The following is a 16,146-nucleotide window of genomic DNA, read 5'->3' as shown; positions in this document are numbered from 1 at the left end:
GCTTTCTTGTGCTTCAGCTCCTCACCTGTAAAAAGAGAGGAATAGCATTTCCCTACTGTCTGTAGATTTAATTGATGAAATAGATGGTGAATTTTTATAATAATTTTTATTGCTCTTGATGATGGGTAAAATGCAACTTTCTGAGAAATCAGAAATTCCCTGTATTATCATAAGTATACAGAAATTTCTTAGCATTGTCAGGAATTACTTTCAAATGGCCTCTGCCCATCAGCATAAAAAAAAGCCTAAAAGTATAAAATTTTGATTCCTCTATATTTTAAAATGCCAGTCAAGAAAATTAAATTTAGGTTAGATATGGAAAAATCAATTGTGTAAACAAGTCCAATCCCCCCTTTTTTGGAAAATATTGAAATGCAATGCATGGAGAGTATCTTATTCTTTCCTCTTTTGTATTGATTGCATTTTTTTCAGCTATTCTTCATAGATCATATTTAGTGTGTAATTAATATTTGCAGTGGTAATTTAAATTTTTGTCTATTGCCTAGCAGTACTCTGTCATTTTCTTATACTTGAGTGGGAAATGTCAGAAACATTGGAGCAGAGAATGTTTGTCTCTGCAAATCCTCTCAATCCTCAATTTAGCAGAATTTTCTTGTTTGTATGATGAACTGGAGATCTGAATTATTAAAATAAAAACCCCACTAGTGATTTTTATTTAGCATATGTACATGCAATAAACTCAAAAATTAATTTAATATTGCATTGCAATATTTCTTATTAATAAGGAATAAATTAATCAAGGACTTTCTATGTATAAGAGCAGTTGGAATTACAACACAGTTAAAAGAAAAACCTTTAGAAAGTTTTGGAAAACTTTCAGTTGGTGTGCCATTGCGTCATTGCTTAAATATTGTACCTTCTCTCATGAAAAGAGTACTCTAGGAGTTTTAGTCCCTGCACTTGTTCCATTCCACATTCACCAGTGTTGCAGCTCTTCTTTATCTGCTTGGCTTTTTCATCCCACTTGTAGCTGACTGCCCAACTGCTTCTTTTTGGCTTAAAGGCTCCTTAAGCAGGAGAGATGATGTAGGGCTGTGCAGCAGCTTGGATCTCTGTGTCTTTGCCCCACTGAAGTCCTGCCCTGCAGCCTGACCCTATTTGGACACAGTTAGCCCCAGCCTGCTGCATGGGATTATTTAATCTCAGATGCAGGATGTCACATCTGTCTTTTTGAGCTGCAGGAGTTTCCCATCAGCTCATTTCTCCTGACTGTCAAAGCTTCTCCAGATAGGAAGGACCCAACCAACACTGTATTGATCTCAGCTCCCACTTTGCTGACAGTGTTTCTGTCTTTATCTTAGCTGTGGCTGCTGAGCTGCAAATACCAAGAACTTTCTGAGATGTGACAGTCTGTGCTGAGAAAAATATTATATTTTGCTTTTTCACCTGTAGTTAAAAATCTTATCTGATATTGTATCACCTAAAGATTCTGATACAGTCAGTGAAATTCAGAAGGACACAACAATACAGATAATTTTGAAAGGTCAAAGTACTAGCCACACTATTGCAGCAAAATGGCCAGCCTGTTCAAATTAGGAGCTATCCTTCCTCTGTCAGACCTACAGTCTGAGTTCTTACCTGCAAACAAACACACCATTTTAGCTATACCGATACAGATAAATCATCCAGCTAATAGTTGTGTTATTAAAAAAAAACACAACACAACTATGTGCTTTGATTTTTTCCAGTTTAAAGTGATGTGCGCTGGTGTGATGGACTTGGATAATTTGTTAATTTGTGGCTGCTTTTTATTACATTACTTTGCTTATTGTTGTGGCCTAAATTCATAAATACCCTTAAATGACTGAATTTTGTGGCATTCGGCATATAAAGTAGGATTGGAAAGTAGGATTGGAAAAGATGCATTATGTTTATTCTGATCAGGTATGTCAGGGAAATCACCAATAAAAAGTAAGGGAAGAAGGAGTTTCATAATTTCCATTTATAGGCAGACATGCATTGCAAGTAGTCCTGGGGAGAAGGACCAGGGGGTACTGGTGGTTCAAAACTGGAGGTGAGCTGGCAATATATACTTGCAACCCAAAAAGCCAGCTGTATTTTCAGCTACATCACAAGAAGTGTGACCAAAGGCTGAGAGAGGTGTTTCTGACCCTCTGGTGAGACCTCATCTGGAGCTCTGTGTTCCACTCTGGGTCCATAATATAAGAAAAATACATATCTTTATCCACAGGAGGCCATGCACATGGTCAGAGGGCTGGAGCACCTCTTCCATGAGGAAAGGCTGAGAGCTGGTGTGGTTCAACTTGGAGAAGAGAAGGTTCTGTCAAGATCTTAGAACAGCTTTTCAATACTTAAAGAGGGGAAGAGACTTTTTAGTAGGGCCTGTAGCTATAGGATGAGGTGTAATGGTTTCAAACTAAAAAAGGATAGATTGAAACTAGATATAAGGACATTTCTTTTTGCAATAAAGGGATGACACACTGGAACAATTTGCCCAGACAGATGCTAGATGTCCCATTGCTGGAAATATTCAAGGTCATATTGGATGGACCTCTGAACATAGTTGAAGATGTCCCTGCTCATGTCCCTGTCCTGCAAGACCTTGAAAGGTCTCTTCCAATGCAAATTATTCTATGATTCCATGATTCTATGAAAAGAATAATGCTGAAGATATATTTTAAAGATATTCTTGCTGGAGTTCCAGGGAGACTTGTCCTCAGAGCCAGAACGCTAAGCTGAATCTCTATCTATATTTTCCAGTGACTTCTCTCTATATGAATTTTAAGTCCAGCCTATTTCAAAAACATTCCATGAACTTCCAATTCCCAGTTTCTCATCATACACCCCATGTAGCTTCTAAGTTAAACCCTGCAATAGCAATGTGAGGAAATAGCTCATGCATACTCTGCACTTTGCTGAGTGCTCTAAGTAAACACACTTTTGGTAAATATTTTAAATTATTTAAAAGGAAGCATATTATTTAATCATTCTTTCTGTGTCTGTGAAGGGATACTGGGATTTTCTCTGTAAACTAGTTTCCTGGAACTAGATTCAGATAAACCTACAGCTTCCACAGCAGATAATTCCAATTAGCTCTCTCTCCTTAACACTTCAGTGATCATTTCCAGAGGCCCTGCATGCTGAGCAGGAGTTTCCTCATAAAAATAAGACAATGCAGGAAATTGGGGCTGAGTGTGGGGTGAAGTGTTTGTTGTAGTCATAACTATTTTCGCAGCAAGAGGTACCCAAAGGGCCTTGAAGTCCTACCTTAGTGAGTGAGGCAGGCACTGGGAAGATTGGAGTTTGGGCATTAATAGAAGTCAGCCTGTGCCAGTACTCTGGCAAATAGGCTAATGTGAAAAAGGGCACCTCTACATTCTTGAGGAATATTCAAAATTGTTGCCTATTTCTCATTCCATTATTTTTTGAGAAAAAGACATCAACTCAGGAAAAAAAAAATCAGTCTATATGTTCCAGTTTATTTATTTCACTAGGGGAGCATGATTTTTTAAAAATTATTTGTATCAAATAGGGAAACTATGCAATATATTGAATATAGGTCTAGACATGGCTCAAAAATACAGTCTCAATGGGAAATATCACAGATGTTCTAGTAGTCAGGTAAAATTCAGCAGTACAAAAATGATTGTTGAAAGAAAATGATTTCTTGTTTATAATAAGGTCTAAAATATATTGTTCCTGGAAACCTTCTTTCTGCTGGAGGAAATAGCCAGAGATTATCCTTCTAGGTTTGTCAGATTCTTTCCGATTGTGTCTCCATCAGGAACTTACAAGGATAGAGAGTTAGACTTTTTTTTTGATTCACCTTTTCTTCACATTGAGGGGAAAAACCCCTGGATATTCCTATGCTATGCTGACATATGCACATGCATTTGTTGCTCATATAGGATGTCAGAGATGAAACTGTGTGAAGATATCAACAAGATGCATGCAATTCTGGTTCTGACTTGTTTGGAGAAAAGTTTTAATGAATGAACCTTTTTTTTTTAAATGAAATATGGGACATGAGTGTTACCCTGGGAGGTGTGCTAATGCTGAAATAGGACAAACAAGTATGAGCAGCAGGCACAGCTTTACCATAAAACCACCGTGGTCAACAAATGGGAAATATAAACCAGCAAAATAGGTTTTCATGTTAATTAGGAAAAAGAAACCAAACCAGATATTTTAAATATTTATTTGTCAGACTGGGATAACAGCCTTTATAGAGCACAATTTGCATAAGTTCTCAAGATACATCCTGTATACAATCACAAAACCATGGCATGGATTTATACATAAAGTGAAAACTGGGACAGATTTACAAGCATTTTTATACAATTCTCATACTGCTTTTGTTTCAGTTTTTACAACTTTTAGAACAAGTCTGTTTTGTTGTTTGTTTTTTTTTTTTCCTGATTATTCGGGAAGCAAAATGAAAATTAAAAGAAATTCAAACCAAAATGAATATCAACAAACCACCACCTATGCATGCAACATTCACTGTGGAAACATTACATTTGCCCAAGGACTATTCTTTTTTTTTGTTGTTTTTGCAGGTTTTTTTGGTGTTTTTTGGATTTTTTTAAACATTGTGCCTGCTGTACACGTTGTCCATAGCATGACAGCACACACATTAGTCAGCCGTTGTTGAGCACCTGAGCACGTCACTGAACATCAATAAGATACAGTCAAATAAGGACACACTCACATGCTTGGATGTCAAATGGAGTTAATAATTTAAACTCAGTTTGTTTTACAAAAATGTATACTTATTTACAGGGTAACAAATTAAGAAAACGACTCTTGTCAAATCATCTAGTTTTAATTATGGATATCTATATATATTATAACTTTTGAGCTCATCAATATATTTGCTTATTAATTTGTTCAAAATAATAAAACAGAACATATAGGAAACATTAAAATGTTTCTTATGATTTAAAGAGAGAGTATCCGGTTTCACTTATTCTTTCTATTTTCCTTCTAAAGGCAACGTGTATTTATAAAGAGCAATTCATCCTACGTGCCAAGTGTACTGAAAATTCACAAGGCATGTAGGACAAGAGTTTAAATATAATGTAGGTGGATACTTATGCTAAATTTCCTCTCTGTTTCATTACCTTTATAAGTTACACTCACACAAATTTTCTCTGCTATTCACATAGGTATGTACATATCTAGATATATACTCAAATAATGAATCTGGGACATTCAACATCTTAGCAATGAAAATAAACTAGTTAAAAATAGTGTCAGTTATGATTCAAATCATAATTTAAAAAAATACTATTAACATCTTTATGATATCTCCATGAAACTAAATCCTAATTAAATAATCTCTATTGGGCTCACACTCGCTTACAATATAATAGATGTCTTCTTTTTCTTCATCATCATCCTCAAAGTATGAATCAATATCAGCTGGTTACCAGCTACCATATCCCACAACTTAACCATGCAAACATCCAGCATCCAGAAAAATAACTGAGATATTTCCTAAGTCTTGATTTAAAGCCATTTCAAGTCAACAGATAGATTGTTGCTGACTTTAACTGGTTTTTGTTTCTTCCACACAGGATCCATGTAATGCATAACCATGGGTAATAATAAAGAAGCAGCACTCATTGCCCCTGGATACTATCCCTTTAAAGTGTTATGATAAAGAACTAGCTCAACATTCATCATAGAAACTCTCATGTCTAGTTTTAACCTGGATTAAAAAAAAAGTGGCTGTTTGCTGCTCATTGTATGCACACAAATAATAACGATAATGTTATAAATCCCTGTCATTTGTAAACACACACACTGTGCTTTTGCTCATTTTTCAGCTTGTTTCCACTATACAAGGCCTTGAACTAAGAAGCAGCTTCAATTCTGTTGTCTCAGCAGATTTATGAATTAAAAAAGTTAAAATGCCTCTGCTATTGCATCCCTGCAATATGTATCCTCAAAGCAATCACAGAAATGTGTGAACTCATTAATAATCAATCACTCAGAAATTATAAAAGCTGTTGCCACATCTAAGCACTTTTGGCCAGATAAATAAAACAAAAACTAATGAGAGAAAAGTAAAAAAAAAAAAAATACTGAGATACATACAAAAAAGGTAAAAAAATACTAATAGTCCTTGTTTGATTATTTTTTTAGAAAACATTGTCACGAGAGTTTTTCCTGACTTCATCCATAAAACAAACAAACAACAACAAAAAAAGGAAACTATGCATTCAATCATGAATCTGTGTTGCATAGAGTGATTTCAGTACAACCTAGAAATTTGGTCAAAAAAAGGAACTTGGCACACTTTGGTAGCATTCTCTGACCTCTGAATGATGCTGCCTCAGAAAGCCGACTGTGTGGGCTCAGGTGTGACACACGCCCACCCCAGGTGACACCGAAGGAACTCTGTCCTTGCTGCAGCTGGCCAAGGCAGTGCCATGTTCCTCACAACCTCTACTCTTTGTGTTTCATGACAGGAGTCCAAAACTGCCACTTCAACATGCAGAAACATTTTGTGTGTTGTTCAGAGAACCAAAGATGCTTGAATTAAAGCAGTTGCTAACAGCTGGTTAGCCTCAAAGGCAGCTTTTCCCTGCAGCCACAGCTACACCACCCAACAAGAGTATTCAATAAAAATATTGGCCACATTTGTATACGTGTGAGAGCAAAGCATGCCTGTCCACTTTCTCAATTAAGAATGATGATTACAGACTTAGAGTAAGGCAGCCACATACTGCTCGTTCCTCTCATAAATCTCCATAGCAACTACCAGCGTGACTTGCTGCCTTTTTAGCAAATCTTAACAAGAATAAAATCACCAGCAGTTTGCACAAAATCGCACACCTCATGGCTTGCACTTCACACAGAATTTTTTTGGGGGGGTCTTTTTTCAAAGTACAAACACAATATAGTCATCAGGAATGCAAGATAGCCCACCAAGAGAGAAACACATGTGAAATGCATCCACACAGGATTTTTTGGTTCAATCGGGGATTTTTTTCATTGAAGTATTTTCTTATAAAAACATACACAACATCAAAACATATTGATTTTTTACAATAACTCCAGAGGACTGTTCTTAAAATATATGAGAGGTAGGGTATACATATACTGGTGAAAGCATAAAATTCAACATTAAAGCACACATCCTACTTCCACTGTCAGTGATGTTGTGTTTTTAAGATAGCTAATAAGATTTTGGTAAGATTGCTCTGCTTGCAAGTTAAGCAGGCTAACAGCAGGTTATGAACATCAGGAGTTTCCTTAGTGTGTGTAGCATTGATATAATCTGTATGTTTTCTCTCATATTCCTGTTCCATGCTGATATTTTAAGTTGATAAAGATAAACCAAAAACTGTAGATGGGAAGAGTTGCCAGTGCAGCTTTTTCACAGTCAATCCAGCTGCTTAATAACCTAAGCATTATTTTTCCTTTTTTTTTTAAAGCATATAATAATTTCCAGAAGAATATTTTCAGCTGGTCTTGCACAACCTATGGAAGTGTACTATATGTATTCAGAAAATATAAGACAATGTACATTAAATAATTTAATGGAAATTCAAAATTCTTTTTTGGGCAAGAAAAATAAATGTCTGACATGCAAAAATTTGGCCATTTTCTTTTTAAGTATGCAAAGGTCATGAGATCATATTTCCAGGGATACTATTTTTTATTGAAGCTGTGAAATACTAAATGACTTCTGAGTAACATGGGAACCATTGGTTCTTGGGTTTTGATGAAATTGTTATACTTTTAGGAATGGGAGAAAAAGCTCTCTTTTCTTCAAACATGGTACAAGGGAAAATATAACAACCAGCCTAAGCCATGCCAGGCAGTAATTTCTTCCCAAGTGAGCTAAGTGCTTGGCTTCGACTCCCTCAAAGGGGGACTTCAAGCACGGAAGTGCTTACACAGCCTTAAAAGTTGCAAACTCCCTTCTTGTTTACTTCTTTCCTGACTGAGAAGCCATGCTTTTGAGGGGATTATACTCAGACATTCACCTGAGATTGCAAGAGGGTGTTTTTCATTCTAAAGCAGCAGCATCCAGTCAGGAATTGCCCTGCTGTCACTTCCCCTTCAGTTTCAATTGTGTCACTAGTGTTGGTACAGAGCCCTGCATTGAGAGGGTCAGTGTTGGCATGGTGGGGCTGCTGCTCCCAAGTGCCCACAAAAGAGCCTAGAATTCATTGTCTCTCCACAGTTTCAGAACAAGACTGGTTGCTGAAAAAGTTAGGACTAGTTGAAATAACTGCATTAGTCCCAGTGCTTAAATCTCTTGAATCTCAAACTGATTTAAACCTTCTGATTCAAAGGCTGGGTGAAGTACAGTGTCACTGACATTGAAACAGCATTTTTCCTTTCTGATGTAGTGCAGTTTATAACCTGCTCCTTCTCTTTAAAACCACATCCCAATTTATAGACTGTTCATATAATTTTATTCATTACATTCTAGAAGAGTGGTTTATATCCATTGTTGACACACAGAAACAAATGAAACAATCCGATTTGATTCTCCACAGCATAGTTTTTGAAGGAAAAAGAAACAAGGAAAAAAGTAATGTAAAATAACATTACCACTCTTGCAAACACCTTGCAGTTTGTCTCAAGTGGTGTAATCTCACTACAGCAAATTATCAGAGATCCTAAGGTGCAGAGGAGCAAGTTTTGCACTTTTAACAAGTGAGATTTGGAAAGTCAGTCACCCTAGGTGCTTTTGCATAAAATGATCTCCTCCTGGTTGCACAGAAAACCAGACTGCGCTTCCCATCACACTCCTCCAGCTGCAGCTGAGCTCTGCGTTAGCACTGCCTCCAGCCTTCATCATCTCCTTCACTTCACAGTTACTCTCTTCACAAAGAGTCCAACAACATGGAGCCCTCGTATCAGTCTTCTTTTCAAACAGCCTCGCTTTAATTTCTGGGCCCAGATTTTCTTCTCCTTTTGCTGTGTTTTGCAGCAAAAATAAGTGTACTAGCCCTCATTTAAGTGTGCTTTGTAGCCCAGAGACTGCTCTTTTCTACTTTGTATTCTGAAAGACTAGCTAAACACAATGATATCAAACTATATTCTTGAAGTGATGCTGTTTAGAGCAGACTCTGCAGGTTTTGTGCCCTAAGCAGACAGCTCTGCTCAGTGTGTTTGTGTGGAGCTGACCAACAGTTTGTGCCAGTTTACTATTCTTTTCCTTAGATCCACTTTGTCAAGCCAGATATAAGCTTCCCCAATCAGTGTCTTTTTCATAAACTTCCCTCCATTGGAGACAAGCAGAATCTGTGAAAGTAATAATAATAATCATAATAATAGTAATAATAATGATAATAAAAATAATAATTTATCTATGTGCATAGTAACATAATACTAGCAAAACATGAAAGATTCAGAAACATTGAGCTCAAATATGCTACACACAGAAAAGAAACATTGACCATAACTTTTTATATAGAGTCAACTTTCCCTTCACAGAAAGCCCTGTGAAAAATTGGATCTTCTCCCCTTTCTGTTTCATTATCATGATACATAGCAATTAGAAGATGACAATCTTGAATATTGGTGAACAATTTGTCTACCTGCTGATTACCAAAGATGAGTAGAAGGTCAAATTGTAAGTTACCAGATCAAGTTTTATGCAGGTGAAGTACCAGCTCTTGTTATGTATACTTCAGGGCATGAGTTGTAGTTAAATATTCAGAAAAAAATTAACATTTCTTACTTCTTGAGTAACTGAATTAACAAGCACAATGCTTTTGCATTTTTTTTTTTTTAAATTAACATCCTAACTTTTTTAAAAAGAGAAAGAAGTAATGAAAATTTGCATTTCCATGACAGGATTAGCAGCAGGTTTGTGATATTCATGGTTACTGAGCAGACCTCTATGAGCAACAGGCAAGGGAGGTAACTGATAACAGGAGGAGGCTGACACTCTTTGTGTGAACCAGCAGGAGAGACAATAGGGCATTTTGTTGTTTGGTTTCAAAGATCTAGGCTGGAGGAAAAATGACAGAACTCAGGAATATTTTACTCTGCTGAAACCACAAGGCAATAGACACATAGCAGAACTGTAGAAGAACTAGAATTTTCTGTAATCAAGAACTTCAACATTTTTGAAACTTTTCCATTCCAATTAGGGAAACATAGCAAAAATTGCAAACTTTATATCACAAATAAAATTTTAAATAAATTTCAAAGGGGAATAAATTTGCATAGGTTTTCTTGGATAAGTTTCCTACTTCCTTGTCCAGTTTTGATATCAATTGGCAAGTAAGGTATGTACCTGGACAGCTTAGACAGTTAATGGCTATTAGTCAACAGGTTTGAGGAGGGAAAACTCTTAGGCACTGAAGCATTAGGAAACTCCATTCATCAGAAAGCCTGTCCTTGAGGAAAATAGGCAGTCTGCCCCCCCTGCTGATGGCTTTCTAGGTCCCTAGGTTTGGTGTTTGCTGAAGGATGGACTGCCCAGAAGCTGGAAAGCCAAACCAGAACATCTGTATAATACATTCTTCTGGGCTTTTCTGATTAGCCTCACATAGGACATTACGTATTTCTAATTGCAGGGAGCCAGGAGCCAGAGATTAGTTCTTTCCAGAAGGGTCCCAGGTGAGCTGCCAAGGAACAGGGAAATCAGAGAAGCGAGGAAAAAGCTGCCAGGGGTTGAGGAAAGTGCCTGTCTGAAACCTGTCAAAATGTTTTCCTCAGAATGTTTTCATTCTTATACATCAACAGTTTTGGGACAGAAAAAAATTTTATCCAATTTTTCATTATTTCTGTCCTTGATCCTTCTCCCTACTCCTCCCAGGTGGAACCCTGGGATCTATCTTCTCCAGCTTTTCTGTCTCTCATCCTTGTTTCTTCTCTGCTCCAGGCCTTAAATTCCAGTCTTGTTATCCTGAATCAGCTAGTCTTAGTTTCTAAAACCCAGAGTCTTTGGTTTTTATTTATTCCCAATACTCTGTACTAGACAATTCAAGTTTTTTTTTTTTTTTTCCCCCTCAGCAGCCCATGGTCCCATTTTTATGTTTTAATATTCACAGCTCTTGCTGCTGATTTTTAGACTACAGTCCCTTGTCTTAATTTCTGCCCCTTGTTGGTTCTCACAGCTCTTTACATTGTATCTTCTATTGTTATCGTGTTTGATCTCATCTTACTCCCTCTCTTTGATGTTAGTTCCTCCTATCATCTTCCAGTTCCATTTTTGTTCTATAAAATCTGGTTTCGTTTCATTTCCCTCTCCCCCAAATCTCTTTTGACTGTGTCCATCTCTTTGGCCCTAAATGTTCATTACTCAAATTTGTCATTCAAATCATCCAGCTTTGTGCTTTGCCATAGGAACAAATTGACTGTTAAGCTTGAAGAGCACATAAAAACAGATGCACTGAGTCAGAGAACAGCTCTCTCCAAGCAAATATTTTGCTTCCAAAAGTGCAGAGGGCAGTGTATAAGGCAGAATATAAGAACAAGGCAATTAAGCAGTGACACTCTCTCAAACACCTACTGAGATCTGTGGACCATTGACTTACTGACTCACAGGCAGTATGTTTGTATTTAACAGAATTTGATGTCTTTCAGCCATACATTTCTTTCATTTTCTCCAGTTACTTTTTTATGTGAAAATATTTAGCATTCACAATATATAAAGGCAATACATTTTACAGCTCAAACTCCAATTTTCATGAAGCAGAGACACTTTTTCTTTGTTTTAAACTTGTTCATTGATACTTTCACAGGATACTTTTACAACCTTCATTCTCTTTCTTAGCTCTGGTGTGCAATATCTGCATATATCATAGAATCATAAAATCATAGAATATGCTGAGTTTAAAGTTATGAATTAAGGTCATGGAGTTCACCTCCTGGCCCTGTTGAGGACATGCCAAACAATCACACCCTGTGCCTGAGAGCATTGTCCAAATGTTTCTTGAACTCTGTCAGACTGGTGTTGTGATCACTTCCTCGGGGAGCTGTTTCAGTGTCCAACCACGCTCTGGATGAAAAACTTTCTGCTGATATTCAACCTAAACCTCCCCTGACAGCTTCAGGCTATTTCTTCAAGTGCTGTCACTGGTGATAACATGTGCAGTTCAGTGCCTGCCCTTCTGCTTCCGCTTGTGAGGGTGTTGAAGAGCAAAATGAGGTCTCCCCTCAGTCTCCTCTCGTCTTTATATCACAGAGTTTCAGAGGACATGTTGTCAAGTCTCAGGATTACTATTCCTATGGATATGTCCCTCAGTATCTCACTCCTTAAAACTCGATGGATTATTTTTCCATAGGGCTCTGAATTCTTTACTGATTTTGGCTTCAAATAACCACTGAAAGCAAATTTATTACAGGAGCTCTTAAACTTTGGCAAGACTTTATTGATCACTTTGGATTACCCCAGAAAATATGAATTCTTAAATAGCCTTTTATTGAATCTATTGAAACAATAAGATTTTAAGACACCTTAACATGTGAAAACCAGTATTTATTTTTGGGGGTCTTGTTTTGTAAGTAACATCCATTTTGACTGTAATGTTAATGATACAATCAATAAGCCTAATGTAGGCAGTTAGATAACCCAGACTAACTATGGTCACCAAAATGTAGCTGTCTTATTCAGGCTGGACTGACAGATTTAAAGGTACACTAAGTGGATGCTGATATGCCCAACAAATCCTTCCATTTATTTTTAAGATTGGCATGCAGATACCCCTTGAATTGTCTATCCCTCTCCACTGACTGGAGGAAGCCTGAATATCTGGCTTATACTTGTTATCTCCTAATTTGAAAATAAATGAAGGTAGACAAATTGAATCCAACCTGTCTAAAAAAAAAGCAAATCTGGCCACAAGAGCAAATCTGTCTAAGCAACTAAAACACAGGAGAGGGACTATTCCTGAGCCAGTTCCATGCATCATTTGATGTGTCACAGACTGACTAAAAGTCAACTCCATTCCAAATGTAACAGAGAATATCTGTCTTGGTGTAATCAACAATTCTCAGTGTCTGAGATTATAACTATTGTGTCTAATTCTAGGTACCACAGCTTTTAAAGAAGTTGGAGAACTGGAGAGAATGATAGAATGATTAGGCACTTAGATAAAAGGACATATCAAAGAAATTTGGTTGACTTAGCCTGAAAAAGTAGAGAGAGATAACAGCCTTTCAAAGTAAACCCTTTTTTTAAAAAAAATTAAAAGGAAAGCAGATCAGTTTTGCTCTGTACTTTGTGAGGATACTTAAGGATAAGTGAGCTTAATTTAAAAATATGACATATTTAATTTTGATATTGCACTAAAGTTTCTAAATACATAGAAAATTATTCTTGGAAGGCATGTACAACTCCCTTCCCTGGGGGATTTTAAGAACAGATCAAGCCTAAAATTTTCAGGCCTGATCTATAAATACTCTTCCTCAGTGTGGTATGATGGAGAAATCCATCATTTAATGCCTCCTCTAGCCTGATATTTCCATTATTACATAACTGTGTTACTTTGTTCGTAGTTTTTTCAGCAAACAACTGGGGTAGAAGATTGAGCTCAAATGCCCTTGGCACAGCATAGACAACATCCAAAATTAGGATTTAATAAAATGCAGAGTTACCTGAAGAGAATGCCCAGCAGGACTCAAGCTAAATCTAAATGTTTCATTGAACGAAGGCTCTCGGTCATGCCTGCATACCCTGGTTTTCTTCTTAATTACTCTCTTTTGGGTGGAGATATTGACAACATACAGCTTCACATACAGGTCTGGGGGAGAATAGTTCACGGAGTTAAATACAGAAGCTTTTAAATTATTATTATTAACAATTTCAACAGAGGGGAATTTTTGTGAAAAAATGATATTTTACAAAGTCATATTCTACTCTCATTCACATGGTGAAGAAATTAACCCACCCCACTAAATCCAAGGGAACTATTTTGTGATTGTAATGGTCTCATTAAAGGAACAAATACCTTGATGTCTTTATCTATGTATGAAAATATTATTATGAATATGAGATTTTTGTTCTTAAAAAGCATTTTCACAAAAATGCAATTGTCTGCTAGTTATAACTGTTCTTTGATAACCTAGGGATTTATATTTTTACTAAAGTCACAAATGAATTAGTTTTAAAAAATAAAAAGTAAATTAAAAAGAGGATTAACTTTCGAGAGTTAATTTGCTTCTATAAAATGTTTTTACTTTCATTAAATTTGCTTGTAGGAGAAAAGAAGCACTTCAAAAAGAGTCCTGTAGAATATGTCATCCTGGCTAAGAAAACATTTTCTTTTCCATTTTAACGATGATGTTAAATGACTTAAGATACAACCTCCTTAATGATTTCAAAGTATTGTGAAGTTGTTTTCTTTGTGATACCTGGTAGATGATCTGGAGATTTAAATTTGTATGTGATATTCCTGCACTGAAGGATTTCTACTATCAGCTGCTCTCCATCTGTCTTCATTTCCTTCTTTAATGCAATCTTGATTTCACCCATAACCTGTGTTTTACCTGGAAAAGCAGAAAAAGCAACCTCCATTAATGAAAAAGGAAACTGAATGTATCTTTATAATGTGGAGAGAAGTAAAATTTTCTGGGTTTTATTTTTTGTTTTGTTTGTTTTTAATTTGGAGTTTTTGGTTTTGGTTTTTTTTCCTTATTTTTATAGCTATAGTTTTTAGTCAGGAGTGTAGGGATAATGTGTAGCTTGGAAGAACAAGTGGTAGGTACATGCAGTACACTTGTATAACAAGATTATATGCTTCAGAATGTATTTGCCTCAGTGGAGCTTTTTTCCCAAGAATAGAAATTTCTCTAGGAGTTATTACAAGTCACATAACGGTCACTGCAATTCACCTTTTCAGAAACATTTACTACAAGATTTGGAACTCATCTCATTAAAAAAAAAAAAAAGTAAGAAAAGAAGAAAGAACATTCAATAGAATGTTAAAAGATATTCAAAGGCAATGAAGTAAGGCTGGTGAAGTCAGCATTTCATTTCACCTTCCTACATATATGGAGCTATATCATTCACACAGTTTAAAGGAAAGTGCTTACAGTCACCTTGAAAAATAAAGGTAATTTCCCTACTTATGTGGGCAGAAATATTATTATTTCTGGCCCCTTATTTCTACATTTTTTTGATTTTTCTCTAAATCAGTTCAGAGATGGAGAGAAAGCACAGAAAGAAGTACAGGAAAAGTTATTTTGCCTTTCCTCTGCCTGTCCTCCCACAAGGCTTTACAGAAGCCAGGCAGAGTGGAGCAGGGCTACATCTTCTAAATGTGTATGGTGGTGGCAGCAGAGCCCCTGTCCTCAGCTCAATGCTCTCTATACTAACATCATGTCATAGGGGGGGTTGGGCTTCTGTATCTATTGTCCTGCTACTGAAAATATTATTTCACCTTCCTCTTCTCTTTAGACATTAGTTCAAAAGAAACCAAACCATAAAGCCCATGGGATTCTTTATTACCTAGTTTCTGGTGCCAGCAGGCTGGAGCTTTAGCACATTACTGGAAATTCTAGAAGCCTGTGCCAAGATGTTTAAGGTGCAAAGCAACTCTGCAGAAAGTAAACAATTATATCTGGAGAAGGTTCTCAATTAGAGAGTATTGAGTTGCCAATTGGCATGAAGAGATTGCTTTTTGTATCACAAATGTATAACCATATTTGAATAACCCCCTCTAAAAGTGACAGCTGCTGTTTCACAGATGTCAATTCTATTGCTTTTTTATTTTTCTGGTTTTTCTACTCAAAATAGTTTTGGGGATCAATAAAAATGTAATAATGAATAACCATGGTAACAACCTAGGCCTCCAATTGTCCCCACAAACTGGAGCTGGAATTTAACTGTTACAGTCCATAAAAAATTAGTAATTCAGCTTCAGCTGGGTTAGCATTTCACCTACTGTTTGTAAGGTGGGAGAAGACCTGTTATAAGGTAAGAGACACTTTCACAATATTTATTCATGATAAAACAATTCCTATAGGTTTGATTATGAAATAATAGCATCCTTCTCTCTGCCATAGGGTCGTGCAAAGACAATGAATCCTTTATCTTGTGATGGCAGCAGAAAAGATCAGTGGTGGCTGGGATCAAAGAGGGAATGGCCAGCAATGTCTCTGTTGTTATTCATTAATCTGTTATAATGCCTTTTTTTCTGGAACATGTTGAGCTCCCATCGGGCCTATCTTGGTTAAACTGTG

The 16,146-nt window shown here is 36.5% G+C and overlaps 1 protein-coding gene across 5 annotated transcripts in view; it reads right to left on the bottom strand.

Moving 5' to 3' along the window:
• Positions 1–4,165: 4,165 nt before the first annotated feature.
• PCLO (piccolo presynaptic cytomatrix protein) overlaps positions 4,166–16,146 on the bottom strand; it is a 320,809-nt gene continuing 308,828 nt past the window's right edge. For all 5 annotated transcript variants that reach the window (XM_085083444.1, XM_085083453.1, XM_085083378.1 and 2 more), the window contains 3 exons: positions 14,317–14,451; positions 13,561–13,706; positions 4,166–9,252 (listed from right to left, as the gene is read on the bottom strand). In XM_085083444.1, coding sequence (XP_084939570.1) covers positions 9,112–9,252; positions 13,561–13,706; positions 14,317–14,451 — 422 coding nt within the window. In that variant the 3' untranslated portion in view covers positions 4,166–9,111. The remainder of the gene's footprint in view (positions 9,253–13,560; positions 13,707–14,316; positions 14,452–16,146) is intronic.

The sequence above is a fragment of the Lichenostomus cassidix genome, chromosome 1Aa, assembly GCF_008360975.1.
Source record: "Lichenostomus cassidix isolate B80296 chromosome 1Aa, HeHo_3.0, whole genome shotgun sequence".
Classification (NCBI taxonomy): domain Eukaryota; kingdom Metazoa; phylum Chordata; class Aves; order Passeriformes; family Meliphagidae; genus Lichenostomus; species Lichenostomus cassidix.
This window is presented reverse-complemented; position numbering and strand designations above follow the sequence as displayed.